General features: G+C 44.4%; 2 protein-coding genes and 1 non-coding gene across 3 annotated transcripts in view; all 3 read right to left on the bottom strand.

Moving 5' to 3' along the window:
• LOC142590418 (lysosomal aspartic protease-like) overlaps window positions 1-3,026 on the bottom strand; it is a 41,544-nt gene extending 38,518 nt beyond the window's left edge. Inside the window, exon 1 of the mRNA XM_075702518.1 lies at window positions 2,836-3,026. Within this exon, the coding sequence (XP_075558633.1) occupies window positions 2,836-2,906 (71 nt within the window). The 5' untranslated portion in view covers window positions 2,907-3,026. The remainder of the gene's footprint in view (window positions 1-2,835) is intronic.
• A 4,483-nt stretch (window positions 3,027-7,509) lies between these two features.
• On the bottom strand, window positions 7,510-17,946 carry LOC142557037 (lysosomal aspartic protease-like). Its single transcript, XM_075668621.1, has 6 exons — window positions 17,863-17,946; window positions 13,126-13,249; window positions 9,815-10,256; window positions 8,712-8,853; window positions 8,177-8,275; window positions 7,510-7,671 (listed from the first exon to the last, which is right to left on the bottom strand). Exons 1-6 carry the CDS (start codon window positions 17,944-17,946, stop codon window positions 7,510-7,512), a joined length of 1,053 nt encoding a protein of 350 aa, XP_075524736.1.
• Window positions 17,947-23,137: 5,191 nt separating this feature from the next.
• On the bottom strand, window positions 23,138-23,209 carry TRNAT-CGU (transfer RNA threonine (anticodon CGU)). The gene has a single exon. It is a non-coding gene; the product is annotated as a tRNA-Thr (tRNA).
• Window positions 23,210-23,871: the final 662 nt, after the last annotated feature.

The raw sequence follows: 23,871 nt of genomic DNA, 5'->3' as shown, positions 1-23,871 counted from the left end.
TGCAGAATTTTTTGCGGTGGAATGAAACTAAAACCAGAACTAAATACATTTCGTTCCGACACCCTGCAAATTTCACACATAGATTCAGAATTAAAATATTATATTTTGAGGAAGAAAGAAAATTTGAGAGAGCAACAGAAATTTCATTCAGCCGGAACAAGGTTCGCCGTAATTACGAAATTTCCAAGCAAACATTTTTGTGCATACGCGTTAGATGCTACATTATATATATCAATATAAGAAATTTAAGAAATATATATATTATTGGGTTTTACGTGCCAAAACCACTTTCTGATTATGAGGCACGCCGCATTGGAGGACTCCGGAAATTTCGACCACCTGGGGTTCTTTAATGTGCACCTAAATCTAAGTACACGGGTGTTTTCGCATTTCGCCCAAATCGAAATTCGGCCGCCGTGGCCGGGATTCGATCCCGCGACCTCGTGCTCAGCAGCCCAACATAAGATATTTGCGAATGTATTGAAGTATCTAAAAATAAAAATGGAAAGTATCGTATGAAATTCAACAAGTGCGGTACTATCCTGTATCTGTATCTCAAATACTTGTTGCCGGAGTATCTTGTATCGTATCATCAAACAATTGCAAAGTATCTATGCCCAGCCCTGCGTTCGAGTTGTCTAACAGAAAACTCGAGGTGTTTTGGGCGGTCGCGAGTGCATCAAAGCGTGCACGAAATCACAAGTTTCTTAAGACATACGAAGTACAGAGACGCCACTTTTATAAACGAGAGAGTGCATGGACGCTCGGGGGCGCAGCCATCGAGACGTCACAATAATAATCATCATCATCTAAGTATGCTGTCACATGTTATAGAGTTGGCATTGCTACTGCGAAGTTCTGGCCTGGTGGTCTTTACAGCGAAGCCGTTTACCTCTAGTTGCTCGAGCGGCCAGTCGCGCGCAATTTTGCGTGTATTCGCGGGCTTCTTTCAAACACTTTTATGTAGTACGCATTGAGCAACAGAAAGCTGTATCAGGAGTTTTTCATGTCGCTCTACAATTTTCTCGTTGATACTTTTCATCTAAACATAATAATTAAGAAGTGGATTACCTAAGGAAGGCTAATCATCTAGTTAGGCGGAATGAAAAAAAATCATCTGAATGTCTCCTAATGACGGCAAACAACATTACCTTGGTTCGATGCAGCTACGTGACATGTGCACACATGTAAAGTTTGGCTCAAGTTACGTGAAGCACCCCGTATAAGAAGGTGCACTTAGTTTAGCAAGTTGGCCTTCATGCGCTCTATTTGTTTTAAACCCTGTTTGACGAATAATGAGAGGGGGAAAGAGTGGGGCAACGACGCCTGTGCACGTCAACTGCGCTTCTCTGGTCACGACGCCCCGCGCGTCGGAGGTGCCGGCGCGGTTGTGGCAGATGCGTGGAAGCGGGTGCGGTGACCGCGGCGGCGCTTGTGTCGGCCTAGAGTGGCGCCGTATTGAAAAAAAAATCTATGATCTCATATAATAAGCAGCCCATGTATGCAGCCTAAATAGCTTCGCTGGTAATCCGTCCCCAATATGAATGTTGCGGCCACCGCGAATTTTTGCTAATAATATCGCCTAATATCAGTATACCTACGAGAGGCTCCCACGTACATTTTGCTACAACCTTATCACGGCAATTTAGCCCTTCAATTTTGTTGGTCACACTAAGGAGAACGATTTACCATTCCCTTATTAATGCGCAGAATTTTCTTTCCTATCAAACGCAAGAATGAATCATGCGATGCAATGTTTTCAAACACGGGGGGCTATGAAGTACGCCACAATGGAGTGCTTTGGAATAGTTTCGACCACCTGGGGTTGCTCAACGTGCGCCTAAATATACGCGCCCGTGCTTTCTTGCTTTTCACCCCCCCCCCCCCCCCCCCCCCATCAGCATGCGGCCTCCGGGAACCAACCTCGCGACCTCGGGCTCAGCACCCAACGCCGCTGCCGCTGAGCCACTGCAGCGAGATGTTTCTGGGCACAGATGACGTAAAACTCCCTGGGCCAGTGCTGTCTAAAAGTATCTTCTAAAAAATTTGTTTGGCATTTTCTCCGAGGCTCACCACCAGAGCGTTACCCCGCCGCTTTCTCGCACTCATAGAAAATTGGCTTGGCTAGATACGCAAAAATGTGGGCACCTTCTGTATTGTGACGTACATTTTTATTCTAACAAGGTCAAAAAGGTATTTAGCTCGTACTACAGCTTTCTTTTCCCCAACGTTCACAGGGATGCTGCATTTTTTGCTTCGCACTGTTCAATAAAGCGATTGTGATCTTTACCTTCCAGGTTCACCCCGAAGAAATGAAAAACCGCTGCTTTAATCGATGAACTGTAATGAATAGGTGCTTATGTTTACCGCCCAGCTTGCCTTTGGTTGTTAGTGAGCGCTTTGGTTGTTAGTGAGTGTTAGTTAGTGAACTGGTTGTTAGTGAGCGCCGTGTCTGTCGTCTGCACTGCACGTCCCGTGCATTTCTCTGTTTGATTCCCTTCAACGTGCATCAACCAGCGCAGTTCCGCAGATTCCTGCACGGCTTTAAGCACACCTCGACATCACAGAAGCGAGCTTGTGCTTATACGTGCGCGGAGCAGTATTCCTGCGTGTCGGCAGCTAAAGTATGAACGAACAGGGCAAACAACGATGAGGTGCGTTTAGTATTAAACGACGCGGACGAAGAAATTCGGCAGCAAATTTTTGCGAAAATACGGAAGCTAAATCTCACTTTAATGTTGTCACAATCAAAACGCAGGTCCCTGTGCATTAAAGCAGCCCTTTTTGCTACGTTTCAGATGAAAGCAGCGCACCATGCGCACGAGGTTCACTCACTTTACTTGTGCACGGGCCGCCCCGACGACGACAAAAACAAGAAAAGCTGGAGCAAATTGAGCAGCCCGCATCTTAGCCGTTCCTGAGGCACCGTTGCAAGGACCACACAGATTCACAAGCGAAGACGAGGCCTACCGCTACCTTGCAGTATCCTTCGCCTCGCCGCGCTATCAGACCCGCGGAAACGTCGCGTCAGCGATGGTGGATCTCGGGGGGTCATCTCCTTTCGCTCCTTCTCAGCCGAGTTTAGCGTAGCTGGTATTTTCATGGTCACGCGTCCTGTGCAAACAACGTTATCGTTTCAGCTTCACAGGGAAGGCGGTGAGGAGCAGGAGCGCTGACTAGACGATAATATTTCACACATTAGGTCAGTGCCATAATTTCACCCGGTTTCAGATAGCCGGCCAGGGAATAAAATTCATCAGCCTTCCCACAGTGTGAAGAAAGATGAGCAGCGAAGTTGTGGTGCGTTTTACCTCAATCGGCGCATCTATGTATTTATTATTATTATTATTATTATTATTATTATTATTATTATTATTATTATTATTATTATTATTATTATTATTATTATTATTATTATTATTATTATTATTATTATTATTATTGAAGGATACTGACAACGAATACATCTTCTGACTGTGGAGTGATTTATTCTTGTTCTTTTATGAAGCGGTTACGTGTGCAATTACCGCTGCATGGCAGACGGGAATTTCACAATATTTACAACTTCACTGCAAACTACGTAATCAGGAAAAGTAGGTGAAACTCGGTGTAATGTTAGAGTCATTTTAGCGGCTAACTATCATATAATTTTTTTCAAGATAGTTTTGTTAAAACAACAGTTACGGCAGTTTTCTGTAACCTTACTCCCTCCATAGACGGCCGTGTATTGACAGCAGACGGGAATTCTGTGACGTTTACAACTTAAATGTAAACTAACGAATTGTGACAAGTAAATGAAACTCGGCGTAGTAATAGAGTCGTCTTAGCGACCAGCTCCCGTATAATTTTTTTCAGGATACCTGCATTAGACTGAGAGCTACAGAGCATTCGCGAGAAACTGGAGCCGAAAATTTTTTCGTGTCGACTCGACACGCAGACGGACGGACCTGCACCACCGCCGGAGGGTAGCTATATATGCAGCTTCGCAGTGTTTAAACGCCGTAGCAGTTGGTTTTTGTTTCAGCGCAACAACACATGCGTGTCACTAGCACGGCCCGCTTTTGCATCACTGACTGCCGTCTCTCCGTTCCCGTCGAATTTTGTAGGCATTCGTTTCTTCTTCGCCCCTCCCCCCCCATTTTTTTCTTTAAGAGGCGGTATTGTCGTGGCTCCGTCATGAGCGTAAACGAGAGTCAACTAAATTACGAAGCTCTCAAACCGTCACTAACCCTAATACTTATAATTATACCTCCAGTAAGAATTGAGGCCCCTATTCACAATAGTTGTCGGTTGATATTTTCAAAAACATTCTTACGATAGAAATGAAAAAAAAGCAAGCACCAGCCAATCGTGATATTGGACACATCGTTAGCGAAGGCGGCCAGCCAATGGCAAAAAAGCACTTACGAGGGAAAATCTGTGTGAATTCAGCCCACAAAGCTTTGTCACTATGAGACGAAAAGCCGCCGCCGAGCAATAATGATAGAGAACGTATATTTCCGGCTGTGAAAATCAGTTGCGAACGAAATGCTTTGTGAATATAGCCGAACGTGTTTTCAACGACTTTACTTAAAGGGACACTAAAGTGAAACAATAAATCAGTTTAGTCTAATGCAGCATTGTTTGAGAACCCTGCAGGCAGTCATTTCAAAAAAATAGCTTAATTATTAGACGAGAAAATGAAGGTCCAAGTATCAGTATTTGAATTTCGCGCCGAAACCCCAGCGCCGGTACGTCAGCGTGACGTCAGGGATTCCAAAGTATCTTTTCACATTTAGGCCGCGTTCGCTGAGTAAAGGTTCCCGAAACTTGCCATGTATAACATTTGGTTCCTTTAGAACACAATGTAATCAATCTGTACCGCTATATATAATTAGTAGGCCCTAGAAGATGCCATCAAAATCCAAGACGTCACAGCCCCCAGGTGCGGGAACTTAAGTAGGCGTCGCCACCCGTATTTCGTTCTTGCGCTTTTTCTGGCTTGCCAAACGTCTTATAGTTGTAAAAGTGGTGTTTTTGGTGTTGTAGAACGGCAATTCACTGATGCAGAAGAAATCATCTTTCACTTTAGTGTCCCTTTAATGATCTCAATAGTGTTCATCCTCTGCGTACTACATCCGTCTTGTCGAGAAGACATCTGGATGACATTCAGGGCCCGTATTCACAAAAAGGTCTTACGCTAGAATTGTTCCTATAGGAACAAATTACAGCCAAGCTTGATGCTTGACATATTATTAGCGAAAACTATCAGTCAACGGCGACGAGAACTTGCGAACGAAAAGCTTTGTGATCTCGACTCCAGTTTCTCTCAAAGTGCTCTGCGGTGTCTGAACGTCAGGTTTTGAAATAAATCGTGTCGGAGCTACATTCAAAGAGTTTTCTATCCTCAAGAACTGTCTGTGATTGGCGAGCCGCCTTTGCAAATTTTCTATTAAACAACAGGATTTACCAGTGTCTGTTCTCACGAACCACTGTAACGTGCGAACTGCTTTGCATATGTGGCTCTAGGAAGAACCGAACTCAGAAACTTGTTCTTTTTTTCGTAAGAACATTTTGCCATTGACCGGCCGCCTTCGCTAATGATACGTTTGCCATGGCGACTGGCCGGGACTTCTTACGAACTTCAGCATACCAAGTACTTTGTGAATGCGGGACTTGGGGCCGGATTTACTAAGCTGCGGTCTTCGTACGCAATTTCTTGGCTGAAAAGTTCTTACGCTAATATATGAGTGCAACCACACCGGCGCCGCATTTAACTCGCAGCGCTGTATCAAAGCGAACAGGAAGCCAAAGATCCGAGTAAATAAAAGAAAATAAATAAGTGCAGTTGAGCAGCCACCTTACATCATCAGTAGTGCATTAGGCACCTGGAGTCGCATTCGCAAAACTTTTTTTTCGTACGTGTAGTTTGCCATTGGCCAACCGCTTTCGCATATTGTTACGTCCAACATCGCGATTCGTTGGCAGATGCTCTTGAGAATACATGTAGCGTAAGTTTTCTGTGTGTGTGTGTGTGTGTGTGTGTGTGTGTGTGTGTGTGTGCGTGTGCCTGTGCGTGTGCGTGTGCCTGTGCGTGTGTGTGTGTGTGTGTGTGTGTGTGTGTGTGCGTGTGCGTGTGCGTGTGCGTGTGCGTGCGCGTGCGCGTGCGCGTGCGCGTGCGTGTGCGTGCGTGCGTGCGTGCGTGCGTGTGTGCGTGTGTGCGTGTGTGCGTGTGTGTGTGTGTGTGTGTGTGTGTGTGTGAATTGGGACAAATTTCCCCTGGGCTGAACTCACAGAGCTTTTCGTTCATAAGCGCTATATTCAATTAGCCGGCCGCATTCCCTAATAATGTGTCCAGCCCCATGATTGGCCGGAACTTGCTCTTACGAACAAGTTTAGCGTAATACCTTCTCGTGACCGGGGTGATGTTTATGGCATGTTTTCACTTGCAATGTAGCTCTTTCCTTGTACAGGGATCATTCGATCTTATATTTGATGCTTGTTAGGGTGGTCTACAAAGAACATTACAGCGTCTGGATCTATAGCGCACAGAAAAAGCGCCGACACGTCCGTGATGCACGACAACGGCACTGTCTTCGTCAGGCGTGAGCTTCCGCACGCGAGTGGCTGTGGCGGTTGATACAGTGCGTGTTTGAGAGGCCAAGGCATATTCGCAGAGGCTACGTGTATTTGCTTGGGTAAAAAGTTTAACATGTGTCACTGCGGCCCAGCATTTTTTCGTTGTTGCCCCTTTGTAACCATGTCGAACGCAACGAAAACCTTACAGCTTTCTTAATTCTTACAATGCGCTTTTTAACAAGGCCATTGATATCCGGTGCAGGAACTTTGCGGACGACTTGGACTGTTTTCATTTACCCTGAGCCGTGGCTGTGAGCCCAAGATTTCAACTGCCCCACTAGCTTCATGTCTACCTTCAGACCCGCATTTCAGGGCCATATAGGCAACTACTTCAACTTTGCTTCAAATATTGTCTCATTAGGAATTGATACAAGAGCGTCAGCCTTGCGGAAGGGCCACAGCATAGTTTGGCGAAAGACCATCGGCAGCGCGTTCACGGATGTGAAGCAACATGGTAGTTCAGTCACCTGCATAGCAAGGCAGCGTACACGCTGTCCTCTTGAGAGATAAACTCAATGAATCGACGTGGTACACCAAAACGGCGTGAATGTCAGTAGGAAAGCTGCGTATCCCAAACAGAAACCAAGACAAAACAGGTTAGAAGTTTCTGCACGTTTATTTCTGTGCGACGGCTGCAATGAATTTTTATAGCTGTTTTAATGATGTACAGTTCGGATTTGCGAACTGCCACAGCTTCCCGTAAGTGTCCTTCAAAATGACCTCTGACAAATATGAGGTCATGTAATCTAACAAATTCATATTTCTATCTCTCACTTTTTTTTAGCAACTTTATTGTTTGTTAGCGCAAGCGAAAGACCCGTGAAATTTCGTAGACCCCATTTTGATCGATCGCTCCCTGCGCGCCATAGGCGTTTTATGGCCGCGAGGCAGTCAGCGTGCCTCAGCAAATCCCAGACGGTCGTTTTCACGGTCGAACACGGTGAAGTATCGGCCAAGGAACGGATCGCCCAGGTTCCAGAGCGGTCCGCGGCTGGCACCGAAGTCGTAACCCTTTATGTAGACCACGCATGAGATCTTGTTATCGCGTTTCACCTGCGAGTGGGTAACGCAAAACACATCTCGGTTCCCTGCCATATGAGTTTGATAGCGTCACTTTGTGACACCGCTCAGGGATGCAGTGCAGCCTTTTTTCGCTTGTTGCTTGTCTTCCTGTCGCTCTACGTTACAATGTGTGCACCAACCATTTATTCTTTAATGCAAATGTTGATGTGTTCTTGAAGACTCCTCTCACGTTTTCATTATGTCTGTGCTGTCTACACCAACACGAAGGAACACTGCGAGTTAATGTTGCTTAATCATCTGAAGCAATACGTCACAATTATTTCTTGCTGGGGAATGCTGCCGTCCTTACAATGAATAAGGGAATGTTATGGCCGTTCATTTACGTCTAATCAGCTTACTGCTGATCACTACAAAAACTCGGTGAATAGTCGCAAGGAAGTGTCCCTTCGTGCTGCGTACTAAAACACAGTTTTAGCCATTCACGTATTTCTGTTTATCTCAACTGCATTGCTTCGTGTGCCAAAGAAGCGCTTACCTTCACTATGTAGTCCTGCGCCTTCAGAACCAATGGCTTGCCTCCAATATTTATTGTAAAATCGGGCAGATCATCTGCGTTTCTGCAGTCGACCTGGTTCTAAAGAAGTAAAAATAAAAATAATTTTTGTATTATACAATATTATTACAAATATTATTCGTCACCACACTACAATCTTTGCCATAACATTCATTTTTCAAGGTCTGCACTTTACAGTGATTCGGTTGTACAAGGACGTCAGAGCAGAAAAAAGTGTTCTGTTCATCGAGATGTTCGCAGAGTGATACGCACAAAGGCCTAAGGTAGGACTTTCATCGTGCATCGTTTTGCTACTTTCAGCATTGTAAGAATAGTTATCATCGATATCATGGAGCGCTTTCCGAAGAACGCGCACAATGTCCGCTGCGATTAATTATTTACATATACGTAGGTTAACCGGGCACAGCCCGGTCATCCTCCGTATATTTGCTTTTTCACTTCTCTCTCTGGCTAAGTAGCAAGTGAGTAGCAGTCATGGCTGATGGGCAAAGCATACCATATCAATCGTGTAGGGCGTCGCACCTAGGATCTTCATGAGTCTCCTGACGTCATCCGTGGGCCCGGTAATGGTCGAGCAGCCTGTATCAACCATGACTTGACAGCCTCCATCACATAAATGATTGTCCCCAATAGTGATGCTGGCCAAAGAAGACAAAACCAAACATGTGTTTTGATAATAATATATGTTTACAATATGCAGTACCTTATAAGTTGTTTCATCAAAGACAAGCATTCTAAGCGTCTATTCCCTGTTAAAAAATTGACAGCGCACTCCGCACTGCTTCTTTCGCATGAATGACAGCGAAATTAATCACACACAAGCATATTACACGTGTAAGAACATTTCAAGACCCACTTTGGAATGTTATCCTTGCTACCGAGATTATATCAATCGAACTACTTTCGCTCATTTTAAGCCGCATTATTTGTGAACATTTGACAATAACGCGTATCTGAAATTTTAAGGGCAATTAACGAAGGCTGGCAGAAAAAGTATGATATGGGAGAGCTGATATAAGGTGCCACAGCAAGAAAAAAAGCGCGAACGAGACAAGGGTGGAAAGAAGCGTGTGAGAGTGCTCTGCTTAGCTGCTTTTTTTTTATGAAACTGCGCCCGTATTCAAAAAACGTTCTTACGCTAAAAGCATTCGTTCCAGCCAATAGTTATGTAGGACATAATATTAGCGAAGGCAATCAGCCAGTGAAAAACAGCATTTCCGTACGAAACGCTTTGTGAATTCGGCCCCACTTCTCTTTTTCTGCGACGACAACATAAGAAGGCGAAAATATACGTTATTAATGTGCTAGTCACAAAACCTACGTTCGCGAGAGCCCCTGTCATGTCATCTTATGGCTGTGTAGGAGATAATTAAAACTTTTCAGTGACATACAAATGTTTGGGAGCAGCAACAGCGTAATTCGCTGGAAACAGAAAAAAAAAGAGTTTAGAAGAAAAGTGTTTTTACCCGACAGTTGGTGAACGATCAAGTCTTACTACAAGCACCCACCCCCCCAAAAAAAATACAAGAAGTACGTGGGCAAAGTAACACGCCGCAGGTGTTCACATTTCAAATCGGTTGTCGGCCGTTGGCAGTGTACCTGTCAGCCGAAACCTGCCAGTAGCCCTTTCTGAAAACGGGAACGTAGAATAGCTCTCCTGAGTAATGGTCAGCGTCGATGCCTCCGAAGTAGACTTCTCCTCCGTCACCACCGGTGGCGCCTCGGTTTAGGTACACAGAAAACAGGGGACGGCGCACGACGCCCTGGGCCACCATATTGTCGAAGACCGGCATGGCGCCAAACACAGAGTAGGCCGGGTAGGCAAGCCCCAGGATGCCATCGAACTGGGCGGCAGCAAAGGCCCGGTCCTGGCTGTTCTCCACCTGCACAAAGCTCTGGTTTCGCACCGGGCACTCCCCGATGGCCACGACGTCGACACCTATGTTGCCCGCCACTGGCCCGCTGCCGTAGCCCAGTCGCACTCGAGTTCCGTTGAGCGCGTAGGTGCTTGACCTGGACGCGTCGTACCGGTGGTGCAGCGCTGCAAAGAAAGGCAGTCTGACCAAGGGCTTTGTACGCTTTCTTTTTTTCTACGTTTAGACGGGGGCAAGGGGCGTCCATGGGGCGAAGCCAGATTCTAAGCATCACTACGTCAAGAGAAGGGTAAGTTGAACTTGTTTCCTACGAGAAAAGAGAATTCAATTGGCCTCACCATTCTACTTGGAACACCCTCCACAGCTGTAATTTCGCAAGTCAAGCTTTAGTCGCATTTAGTCAGTTTTTGGCAGCTTGGGAAGGTTAAAAAAATAAGGTACAGAACAAATGAATCGCGAAAGTTTCCTTTCGGTATGCGTCGTCATTTCCAAGTGAAACAGTGCAAAACGTGGACTTTGGACAATTTGGCTGCATGATCTCAAAGTTACAGTAACAGTGAAGACATGGCTGAGACTGCGCAGGGTTGCATTCTCACTGGTTCGCTGCTTCACCGAAAACACAAATTTAGTCCCGTGTTCTTGAGTGAGAGTTGATATCCTTGTTATGTTCTGTGTATATCAAGTGCAGGTTCATTTGTCGGGCTTCGCTGTAGATTGCAGTGCGGAGACACAGACAGCAAAATGCAGTGCGGTTGTGTAGGAGCTTGTCCCGAATGATTACGTTTTTTCAACGTAGGTGTCATTCACCGTTACAGATTGACCGCTTCCATGCACAGCTCGAGCATCAGCTAGACTAACTTCAGTCGAAACAAATTCCACAATGCTTTTATCACTGTTTAGTTTCTACAAATATAAAGACTGAGGCAAGGCACATAATTTCTGTATTTCAGACATCTGCTGCTCTTCATAATTTGGAGTAAAATCCGGTACTATTATTTTTTTAAATCCTTTTTTCGTCAAATATTCTCAAATTTTAGAAGAACTGCCTCTTGAAATGGCAAACAATTCAGGATTAACCAAGTGCAGGCAAAGTAGCATTGCTGTCTAACGAAAAACAACATCCTTGGAAATTGGCCTGCGCGAACACCAGCGCGATCGCCTATGAAGGCGTAACAATAGGAACGCACGTGTGCGTGCGTGTGTGTGTGTGTGTGTGTGTGCGTGTGTGTGTGTGTGCGTTTGTGCTTGCGTGTGTGCGCGCGTGTGTGTGTGCGCGTGTGTGTGTTGGTGGGCGTGCGTGCGTGTGGGTGTTTGTGCGTGCGTGTGTGCGCGTGTGCGTGTGTGCGTGTGTGTGTGCGCGTGTGTGTGTGGGTGGGCGTGCGTGCGTGTGTGTGTGTGTGTGTGTGTGCGCGTGCGTGTGTGTGCGTGCGTGCGTGTGTGTGTGTGTGTGTGTGTGTGTGTGTGTGCGTGCGTGCGTGCGTGCGTGCGTGCGTGCGTGTGTGTGTGTGTGTGTGTGTGTGTGTGTGTGTGTGTGTGTGTGTGCGTGCGCGCGTGGGTGAGTGGGTGTGTGTGGGGGGGCACTTGTGGTTCATTTGGACACTATGTGGGGCATTGTTCTTGAGAAATGCTCCCTCTTTAAATATTTTGTTCCTTTACGTTGGCCGCGTATACCTGTGCTCATTTCATACTTATCACCTATTATTCCTTTCTGTTTCTTTCTGCATATTTTTTCGCAGTATACCAGTTCAGGCATCGCAAATCATGGACTAAATGCAGCTAGAACACATTGTAGTTCAGATAAAGGGGGAAAAGTAGACCTGGCGATGTCGTCTAAAGCTTACTGCTGGCCTTTTTAGAGTAACAACATTTACTCTGATGGCAGCGAAACGCATTCAAGTAAAATGTAAGGTGAAAGGGGGGGGGGATGTTACTAGAAAATTTACCTGCTTATAATGGAGGTCAGTTGCTGCGTGAAAGGGTTAACTGGACGTTTTCCGGACAGGTCATTATCTAGCAATATATTCGAAATTGGGTCATGACGGTGGCGAATATGACAACTCCACTATAAATGTGCTTTTCTGCTCCAAGCCTTTGACCATTCAAAATGTACGCTTCCTGATGCCTGCATGCTGCCAAGACTAATACGGGGCTCGACAGGCGCAAACGCCAGGAAGTTCTCTATAAGGTTATTACCACATGTAGTTCAATAATAACAACAGTCGTCACGCTTACTACAGTGTGCTCGGAAAGCTATACGGTGGATCACATCTCATTTTAGCACATTGAAACATTGTTTTCGTTTTGATAGAATCAGTCAAAATACCATCGAAGAAAAAAGACAGCCCCGTCGCATCCCTCTGCGAATATATTTGCATTGTGAATGTATCCTTCGCTGAAAAATTATTTATTTGCAGCTTCTCTTCAGTAGCATCATGGTTTTAATAACTGCGTTTTCCGCACTGGCCGCAGTCCTCAATAATCTCCAAACTTTGTTTACACAGCCCAGCTCAAATTTTCGCTACTCGAAGCCGGCTTTTGGGTGTCTTTCGGTCCGTACTGAGGGACCGACGTCAACCAAATTTGCATCGTCTGCGTGCCGTGAGGCAGAAAGGTCACGCGCTCCAAATAAGCGCTTGGCATGGTCTCTGTATAACGAGAAGCAATGATAAGCATAAGAACGGCATTGAAAAATTTGCGATGTGTAACATGAGTCCTACGGAGAGAAATACGAAAGAAAATAAGAATGTTAATTTTAAGCCTGTGGGCCACCTCTCCTCCTTATCCGTAGTTCCGGCGTTCTTTTCTGCACAGTCGACGATCACCAAGAAGCCAGAATTCACCAACGTCAAGCCCTTCGGGGCCCATGCCGCGCTCTTCATGTCACGTGTATTTATTCTTCCAAAAGATGTTCTTCCACGCCATCAATCCCCACGCATGTACCTAGGAGCTGCTCGGGAAGCAGGGGCAGTGTCACATTAACGCTGTGCCGCACCTTGTCGCTGCACAAGCGCGAAAAGCAGAAGCAAAGCATCTTACTGCAGTAGTGGTCCCCCTCGGAGCAGTTGCTGGCCGGAACCCAGAGATCCGAAGAGCCGGTGTCGAAGAGAATGCGGAAACGTTGGGGCGGGGTGCCAATTGTGATGTCACCGTAGTATTGCGCCTGCGTCATGATAATTCAAATTGCATCCGAAGTCTGACGCTAGAAACCCGTTTAGGCCACACGCCGACCATTGCCGGCGCATTTCCGTTGTGGCACACTCCCTCTAGACTAAGAGGCCTATAGGTGAGGAATGGCTGTATTGTAAATCCCCAGATTAATTCTTCAGTCTCCTCGGGAAATTCTCTTATGGACGATAAACACGCGGTAAAAGGTGACGAAAGAAAGAATAACAAGAAAGAAGAAGTGAAAACGGAAATAGTCACTAGCACTCAGCGGCAAGTTCGTAGCAGGAAACACGCATGATATAAACATATTTTGGTCGTCAGTTGGAAGTATACGATGGGCAGAAAGAGAAATTTCTGAATTGAATTGATTGGGCGAATACGTCAGAAAAAAGGGTAGTTCGAGTGTTGAATCAAATACCAAGTATTCTGCTGCTCCTAAGAATAGAAAGTGAGAACACAGAACAAATGGAAAAGGCGAAAGGCCAAGCAAGGGGAATTGTTTTCTGTTGGAGACGTAATGCAATTTAAAATTGAAGGAAAATGCAATTGCGCAAGGCTCAGCAGAGTATAACCTAAAAAAAATGAGAGGGTCACCATACTTTGCGTGAATATGACAATCCTAATGATTGTCAGTTCACGCAAAGTTCAGAAAAGGCAGTTGTGCGTAGCCAAAACATGCCTTTATTTGCGTTTCTGATGCTGTTGTTTTTGTTGGTCTCCACCCCAGTATCCTATTCCCACATGCATGAGTGTTTCATCAATAAAACTCGGTTGTAAGTTCAGCGTGCGTGGTACCAGTTGTGTGTGGCAGTTTATCTTAATTTTTATGTTATTTTTTTCATTCTCATTTTATTTTGTACGTGGCAGTTTAGTTTATTTGTGTAACAGTGAAAAGTGTGAGCTTCTCTTTCCTTCTGATTTTGCAGTACCCTATTCCTCCTTCCTCAGTGAAGGGTAGCCAATCGGGCTCAGCCTGGCTAACTTCCCTGCATTTCCCTTATAACCCTTTCTCTATCTCTCTATATCTCTCTCTTTCTGTCTGGCGGTTACTTCAAGAAGCCAGTTGGTGATTACGACGTACATGGGGCTTTGAATCAGACAACAGGACAGCTTATTTTCGTTCTTCTTTTTTCACTTTTTGTATTCTTTTCTCTCTCTCACCTATCGCATCCCTTTGCCCCTCCCCCATTACAGAGTAGCCAACCGGAGATAATCCTGGTTAACCTCCCTGTCTTTCCTTTGCCTTTCTCTCTGACAGATCCTGCAAATGCTTGTACTACTGGACCATGTTCGACAATATATGCACTAATCGAAATTTTCTTACTGTATATATTTAACTCTCAAATTAAATACAAATTAATTACCAAAGTACTTCAGTCGTATTCGAGGTCTTGAATACATATGAAGCCATGAATAATAGTCTTAATACATGAAAAAATATAATACATATCTCTCATAAGCAGAGATCATTCTTAGCACCGACACGTGATTACCTTATATTTCATATTGTTAAAATGTCTGCAACAAGTACCACCCAGAGAATGTGTTTTCAATCTGTGCCTTGCGCCTTCACACGTGATTGTGTTAGGCCGAATGCGACTGCGGAGAACCTGCATTATTGGAACTACTGGTGCACTCTGGGGCGTGAGTTGGTCCAACGATCGCTTTTTCCGAGCCACTCTCCATACAGGTCGACGAACCTTTGCTAAACATTGTCTACGAAATATATACGGCGTCAATTTCGATGTCATTCCAATAATATTAATGCGGCTAGCGTGCCAATGCGAAAATATTCGAAATACACTGCGTCAACAAGCACTTCAGATGTTCCTGCTAAATTTAAATCTATGTTTATGGCCAACAGTCGGCCGGTGACGTAAATCATTGTAGCTTGTTATGTATTACGTGTGCCTTAGTATACGAAATTTTGAGCGTGAATTTATTGCTATGAATTCAAAGTCAACTAATAGGTTCAAAATTTCGGTATCGGATACGGCAGAATATGCTGCCGGATGCGGAAGTTTCTATATAATGATGGGGCCCTATAACGTAAAACTATTCCAATCTGTTTATATTCCATTCTCCTGACTTTAAATGTACGTAACCGCCGACGCGAAAATCGGGCGGTCACCCGCAGGGTTGTCTAAACAGACCAATCAAACGCTCTCCTCGTTCATAGGAGGTCCCTTTTGTTTGCTTGAAAAACGAATAACATTGCTTACGCTGAACGCCTTGTCTTATCTAATTCGCTGCCAAGAGGCGAGGAGCACGCTCAAGTGGAGAGGAGTTCGATGGGGCCGAGCTACTGCAGCCAAAATCGACCACCGGATGAAGAGGGCGGTGCCAGCATCTGCGATTGGTCCGCTTTTCTTTACATAGCTGGCGGTGGCTGGTCGAAAATCGCAGCGGCATGCAACGGAAGCTTAACAATGACGATAAAACGGATCATCAGCAAAGAAGAGTTGGCAGAACGATGCCGCAAACATGCCGAAAGTGATCGAAAACGTTACACGGACACGCAAAAAGTTCTATTAGACGCCAATAAACCCATGCTCGCCGGCAGGTGCGAGTAGCCAATGCCTGAGCGATCGGCAGCAGCCATATTTTATTCCTTTCGGAACGGGGCAGCAGGTGGCTATTCAGAAGAAAATTCAGTTTTGTTCGGCATATTAATACATCTTTAACGCGTACAGATAACTTTGACGCGGTGAGTTTCTGCGGTTTTGTGACGTCGCGTGACAGGCAGGTGAAATGGGTTTATCCTAGCAACTCATGACCAATAGCCGAGGGCTAATGGCGAAAAGGCGTCGAATCAGAAATAACTATGTTTCTTTCGTTCGGTCAAATCATGCATTATAAGTGTGGACACGTCATATCAGATGGGGAGCTATCGCGGTTTTCGTGACGTCGCGTGACAGACAGGTTAAGTGGAGGTGGTCCAAAAAAGTTTTTGACCAATCGCGAAGGGCTGATTGCAGAATTAGAATGGAAAAGTTTGGAATAGTTTTACGTTATAGCGCCCATGATTTCCGTAAACTTATCATTTCAACATTAACAAATATTTCATGTTACCTTGTTACAGTGTATTAGATGCAGTGATGTCAAATAATGAACATGAGTGTGTTCTTAACGGAAACCGTGCCTATCGACTGTGTAAACTAGCTTCTGTACTATCTGGACTGCAAAAGCTGTAAAGTTCGCCAACACTTCCTGCTTGGCAACGCGAGCTAAGGGAGAAAAATGCTGTTATGCAATAATCCGAAACACAACGCATATATATTCTATGAAATAAGCATTCTATATTACTCCATAACTTAGCTTTATTGATTATGGCTTTAGTATTATGTATTGTACTAATTAAGCTTATTACGATGCTCCCAAATAGTCGCGTTTCTATTCATATGAACGTTTAATTTTGGCACGAAGCTTTATTGGGGTAATCTTTGCTGGTCCCTCTCGGAGGAGACCAAAATTGGTGCACTGATGAGAAAAAGCATCAAACGCATACTAGTAATTCTCACTGACACTAGCACAGAGCAGCTCCTACAATTGGGGTTTCACAATAGTTTGACGGAGTTAATGGAAGCATAAAGGAGAGCACAAATCGTCCGCCTCTCGTCTTCGAAGGCAGGCAGAAGCGTATTAATGTCCGCAGGTCTGGCGCCCTTGGCCATCGACGCAAATGCCATCATGCTCTTCCGCACCGTTAGGGCGAACTTTCAGGTTAGCGCTTTCCGACGGAATGTACACCCCAAATATGATGCGGCTAGACGCAAGGCACGAGCCCACTCTCTCATTGACTTTACGCACAAAAGCCTGTAATTAGCCACCTATGTAGATGATGCCCAGTATGGCCGCACAGATTCATTTGTAGCTGTTCTAGCTGCTCCTCACGGGAAAATTCTTGATGCAGCTTCGGTAAGACACACCATGGTAGCGGCGGCTGAACAAGCTGCCATCGCGCTAACTATGAATTACCCCTCGCGGCCTTATATACAAATACACTGACTCCAGATCAGCCATATGACCCTTCCTATCTGGCCTAATCTCGAAAGAGGCGGTGCGTATAATCAAGCAGAGACCGCCTGACACTTTTTTACACTATCGCATGGTTCCCGGCGCACATGGTAACCGACGTACATCCCAGCAAACCCAACCCGAATGGGCTAGTTCATGACCAAGCGCGAGGTCTAACATTCCGCAGTGGTCCTGATACGCTAAACAGTCAGGATTGTGAACAGAACTCTGACCCATTACTCTCTTTTCATGAAACAGTGAGACACTATCAGCTTGGGCGCAGGCAATTCCCACACCCAAAGCCAACTAGACCTCAATCTCAATAAATTGATGCGTTTTGACTTATTAAAACGTTTTCTGGCGCTGCTGCTGTAGTACACGTGCATTACAAGTAAGCAGAGAGGAAAGCACCACCCAAAACAATAAGGTATTTCGCCTTTGTTTTTTTTAAACAACAAGCACTACTTAAAAGATAGGAACAAATCACCTGTCGTATAGGAACTGCTGCTTTCTTTCAACAGGTTTGAGGACAGGTGTAATGGTTTAATAGGTTAAAGGCTCATCTAAAATTGCGATAGGGGTGGTACTTACATCAAGATAGTTTGTCAAATTTGCTATGATGACATCGCTTTCTTGTGATCTTCCAAGGTGGCTGTGACTATCCATAAAAGTCATGGGTGCGCCAACCTCATCGTATGTTTCTCGGATAGACTTCATTCGTCTCAACGGCACTCTATGGGGGAGAAAAACAGAAACATATCCATCTATTAATCAAGACGCAACCTCCACACACGTAAAGGCACGATAAGTGCCTGTATCCACATGCAAAGACTATCACGACGGCAGTGCTTGTCCGAAGAATATGACCAGATAACTTCGCACAGACAACTTATTTGCTTACACTCTGCAGCTGCAGCGTGTATGTACAGGGACATTGTTCAGTCGTTCGAGACTCGTACGTTATGGTTAAGTTCCGTCTATTACATTGTAAAGAAGATACGTAAAATAGAATGTTTTAGATTAGTACCAAGTGTGATGCTAACGACGTTAACGGCCGCTATAGGAAGTAAAACAAGGGACAAATTAACTCACTATCTTTACATTTAGTTACTACGAGCCACGTACCACTTTGCATTCGCAAAAAAAAATGAAAGTAATTCCACTTTTGAAGCAATAGTTACAAGGAAATGTAGCATTGTCAAAGGTAAAAGTAGATGCTGAAAGCAAACAAACAATAAAACACATAAGTCGTTTTGGCCTCCATCGAGAGCACTGTTCACTAGCTTTCTTGTTCACAATCCTGTTTGTGAAGAAGATTGTTAACAAGGAAGTTTGTTAACACGGCTCCCATAACCTCATCTGTTGTTGTCGTTGTTGTACTGATGATTAGGATGATGATGATGTTTATGGTCGGCATCTTTTACTTTTGACAATGATTAATCCCGATCAGACGAGCTGTCATCAAACCCTTGCCTTCAGAAAGTACTTCAGCTACAAAACCGCAGTTTCCAAAACAGTTTGCTCAAAATAGCGCTAAGAACAATTTGTCAGGTTCACAACGGGTGGTGCTCATTAGCTATCCCTGTAGTGCAGCAGCCTTTATAGGACAAAATCATCGCCACTTGATCGATGGCATCAGGGAGCAATATTACTATAGACTGCTTATAAAGGTGGACATGAGCTCTGGCTCTTCCGTGTCTCTTTTGCACGGATGTTCAGTCAATCCTGATGGGCAGGATCAGGATTGGCTAATTTTTTTCTTTCTGTGAATACGGGCCAAGCTTACTAGTGCCACGACTGCCTTCAATTGTACGTAGCTGAAGTCGGCATGCAACAGCGCCATTCACAGTGACCGTAAGCTGGGAGCGATATCAATACGAACCACCAGAAGGTTAATCTTGCCATAGCCGCAGCTTGACATCCATGTTTGTGGTAATAGCCGTTACAATGATCCCAAGCTTTTATTCGCTTAATGTTGTCGGCCGTTCGTTCAGTATGTTACAGCAAAATGCCTCTGAGCAAAATAAATGACCTCGTCTCCCGGCATTATGGCTCTACGTGCAAGAATTTACTGCAACGTCTGTGGGTTCAAAATTTCTTTTTAACATTTTAGCTGCGGCAGCCAGTAACCATCATTTCACTCTTTTAAGCACATCTGTACCATGGGTTGTAGAAATTCCAACTAAGTTCCGGAGTATTAGAACCATGTGAAGCAGCTTCACACAGAAGCGGCGAGGCCTTTAGACATTTCCGCTTTACGAGGAATACTACAACCGCGTGCTGCAACAACTGTAACTCTATGTGCGACAGCTGAAAAGGCTGGTTTCTTTATGGGTGTAGCTAGATCCCTTGTATGATATTTGGCAAACCTGACGCACTTTTCACATGAAATCTCTGTGAAGGAGCAGTCTCTACACATCGTTGTGATGATGTAACACATTGTAAATCTCATAAATGCGTTGCGAAATACTTTGTAAACGTATTTATCAAAGAAAACGTTGGCTACCCTAGGTTATCGTCATTACGTCTCATTTGCTCTCAAAGGTGCTGTTTCACGTGATTTTCTTCTCGTATTCTTTTTTTTCTACTGCAGAAGCAGTTTATCTCGAAGTCTTCCGCAAAGAGACTTGGGTGTCACGAAAACAACGTTATCGCCCGGCAAGGCTCAACAGAGGGCGGCACTCATATATCGAGTCGGTGTATAAGTACAGCCGTCTGTACTACTTCTGCCGATGTGCCGGTTTGCGGCTCTGTCCTCTCTGGGGAATAGCGCAACGAAGCAGCAAACGTTATCGACGCGTAATGATCCTCTAAGCAACGAAAATACGCTCTTTCACCCGGTTTTGTATTCGAATGGGTGCGTTCGTCGCCGAATGACAACTAGCTCTTTGAGATGCACGTGCTGTTGCTCGAGAGCTTTTCGGTGTCTGAAGGCTTAGATGTTGTGGTTGGTGTTGGCCCTGTATCCCGTTTCTCCGCCGATAATTGTTTCCTTGCCTTCTGGTCCATATGCTCCCTAATGCATACTTTCTTCTTTGGGTAATTTCAATGCCATATATTCATATTCAACTTTCATAGTTCACACATGGAACTCTGTGGCCGCATCTTCTGCGGCAACCTAGGGCACTATAAGTTAAAGCTATTCCAATCTGTTTCTCTTTCATTTCCTTTGTTAGCCCTCCGTGATATTGGTCAAGCATTTTGGGGGCCACGACCAGTTCACCTGTCCCTGCCGAGACGTCATGAAAACCACGAAAGCTCCCTATCTCAATATGAAGTGTACACAATGATCATCCATGATTATACCGGACAAAACAAAAACATTTGTTTTCGATCCAGCACTTCTCTCTTCATGAGCCTTCCACGATTGGTAAAAATTGTTTAGGGCCACGCCTATAGTTCGCCTGTCTGTCACACGACGTCATAAATCCGTGAAAACTCATCCTGTCAAAGGGACATGTACGCACTAAAGATTCATTAACATGCCGAACAAAACTTAACTTTTTTTTTTAATTGACGTTCCGAGTGGGATAGATAATAGACAGTTTTAGAATAGCGTTTGTCGCCTTACGTACGTTAAACGTAAGCACCTTCGCGGGACGTTGCGGTGCGCGTCCTTTCAAGTCTTTTAGTTTACCGTACGGAAACGCAAACGTAAAGAAGACGTTATAAAACAGGGCGCCGTCTGGTGCCTCGTGCCAAACGTATCTAAGCCAAGACGATTCATTAGCATAACCATCCTGCTGTTGCTATGTGGACGGGCCTCGTTAGGCCTACGGGCGCCAGAATCGCCGAACAATCTCTGAAAATGGACGCGCTGCATGCGCCCATAACTAACCTTTCAGGTGAGTTTAGAGAAAGCGAAAGCTCATTACAATAGTTACTGGCGATCTACGCGAGTGAGGGCGTAGCCATCACGAGAATTCACGCTGAAGCAGGAGCCATGGGTGCCACCATGTTCGACAGCGCTATTTCTTAGCGTCCGTAAACATTACGAACGTTAAACTCGCCAAATAACGGACGTCTGCGGTCTAATGTAGTATGGGTGGATTTAATTCGACGTCTTGGTGTGTCGTGTTGTGGGCAATCTAGAAAAGAGGTGATGTACATCTTCATCTAGAAATCCACAATCACATTCGGGGTTTTCTTTGTAACGAATGTTCTTTGTAAGAAATTTTTTGTCTAGGCAGTGCCCAGCCTTAATCGATGAATAAGAGTTTCCATATTTTTGTCTAATGACAATGTAAATTTGAATTCAATAAACGCATCAATATGATACAAACCCGAGCTCTTACAATTCTGGTCAAAGCACGTATTTCTACATATTTTCAAAGACGTTGCTCTTATAATGCAGCGTAATTCATCCTTTGATATTGGGAGCGGAATCACATCGTCTTTTAGGTGTGTTTGTCGTGCTAGCAGCTTCATCGGCTAGCTGTGTTGCCAGGAATGTTACAATGCCCTGGTATCCACTGGGATGATATTTCATGCTTCACTTGGATTTAATGTGAAAGAATAACCACGCAGTGCTCCTAAGCTTATCGCAAATGTGCGATAGTTGACTATGCCACGACGTATCGCTGTCGAAGATTACTCCCAGGTATTTTAGCGAGTTCACGTAGTTAACCGGCATGCACTGACAGGAATGACAGTAGTGACTGTGCAGGAAAATTGGTGCGTCTATTACTATTAACTTTAAAGGGGATCTGAAGCAATCGAGTTCGGTTTTTGAGGCTTTAACCTTGCGAGATTTATCAGTGAACCAAGTCATTGCCTTGTCTACATTATTCTGAAGATGCGAGACAGCCATGTTGTATGAAAAATGCTTTGAGAGCAACACAGTGTCGTCAGCGTATTGAAATATCAAACATTTTGAAACAACCCGAGACAATTCATTAATGAATATACTGAAAAGTAGAGTTGATAGAATGGAACCTTGAGGAACTCCGGCCATCAGTGGAAGCTCCCACTTGCATTTATCATTTTATCTAAGACGACCACTTGTGACCGTTCTGCGAGATAGTTTTTGAGGACATCGTAAAATGCACCCATAATACCACTGGTATATAATTTTAATTTGGTAATAAAATCCTGTGATGCACTGTATCGAAAGCGTTAGATATGTGCAAAAATAAAGTAACGCTAAACATATTTCTGTCAAAAGCTGAATACAGTTCATCCAAGAACTCCCTCAGAAGAGCTACCGTGCCACAACGGGTAACAAAACCAAACTGTTGAGTCAACAAAATGGAAAATTTTTCAATAATGTGAGAAATTATAGGTAGTATAATAATAATAATAATAATAATGATAATAATAATAATAATAATAATAATAATAATAAAGGGATTTCGATTACATTGAATTATGCCATTCAGCCTCAAAACATTACTTAGGAGACGAAGAAAAAGTTACGTATTTATTGGGTGCCTTAATATACAACTTCTGTCGTTCGAACATGCTACGCTTGACTTACAGCCTTGGCTCAGCGGATATGACGTTCGCTTTCACCATAAAGCCACTTTGCAGCTCCTGACTTTAGACAGCGGGGAATTACGATGCTAGCACCGTAGCGGTATGCAAAAGCGCCCATGTACTAATATTTGGTTTGACCTAAGAGCCTGGTACAACAAAAGCATATATATATATATATATATATATATATATATATATATATATATATATATATATATATAAGCGAGATGAAAAGGGGTTAGCCGACGAGAGGCCCGATTTTTGATAATCATATCATAAGAAGCCTACAAACAATGACACCAAGGACAACATAGGGCAAATTACTTGTACTTATTAATTGAATTAACGAAATTATAAATTAGTGCAAATGAAAGTGGATGAAAAAACAACTTGCCGCAGGTGGGGAACGATCCCACGTCTTCGCATTACGCGTGCGATGCTCTACTAATTGAGCTACCGCGGCGCCGTTTTCCCATTCACTTTCTTGGGTATTTATGTTTTAGTACAAGAACTAACCCTGGTGGTGTTAGCCAGCACCACCACACACGAGCCTTGGTGGCGGAAGTGGAATATATATATGTGTGTGTGTGTACAGGGTGTCCCAGCTAACTTTTGCCAGAGTTTAAAAATATGTGAATGTCACGTAGTTGGACAGAGCCAAGGTAATCTTATTTGCCGTCGCTTGGAAATACTCAAATTATTTTTTTCTTTCCGCCAAACTATATAATTAGTTTTAATTAATTATTCAACCTCTCAGATATTATAATTACATGGAAAGTCTCAATGAGAATATTGTAGAGTGACATGAAAAACTCCCGGTACAGCTTTCTGTTCCTCAATACGTGTTACATAAAAGTGCCTTTCCGAGCGTGAAAGAAGCCCGCGAATACACACGAACTGCCTCGAGCGGCCAGTCGCACGGCGATTTCGTGTGCATCATCAAAGCAACAACTCGTCCAACAGTGAGTTTTGCTATTTACTACATAATGCACATGGAAGCAACCCCCGAATGGCTATAACAGTCTTTTTCAACCGTAGCCAAATGTCTTGCCTGCGGCAAAACTGCAAGTTACAACAGACAGCGTGCCTAAATTTAATTATGGGGTTTTACGTGCCAAAACCACT

This window comes from Dermacentor variabilis, chromosome 1 (genome assembly GCF_050947875.1).
Source record: "Dermacentor variabilis isolate Ectoservices chromosome 1, ASM5094787v1, whole genome shotgun sequence".
Lineage (NCBI taxonomy): Eukaryota > Metazoa > Arthropoda > Arachnida > Ixodida > Ixodidae > Dermacentor > Dermacentor variabilis.
The sequence above is the reverse complement of the archived record's forward strand: the minus strand, read 5'-3'. Positions and strand labels throughout refer to the sequence as shown.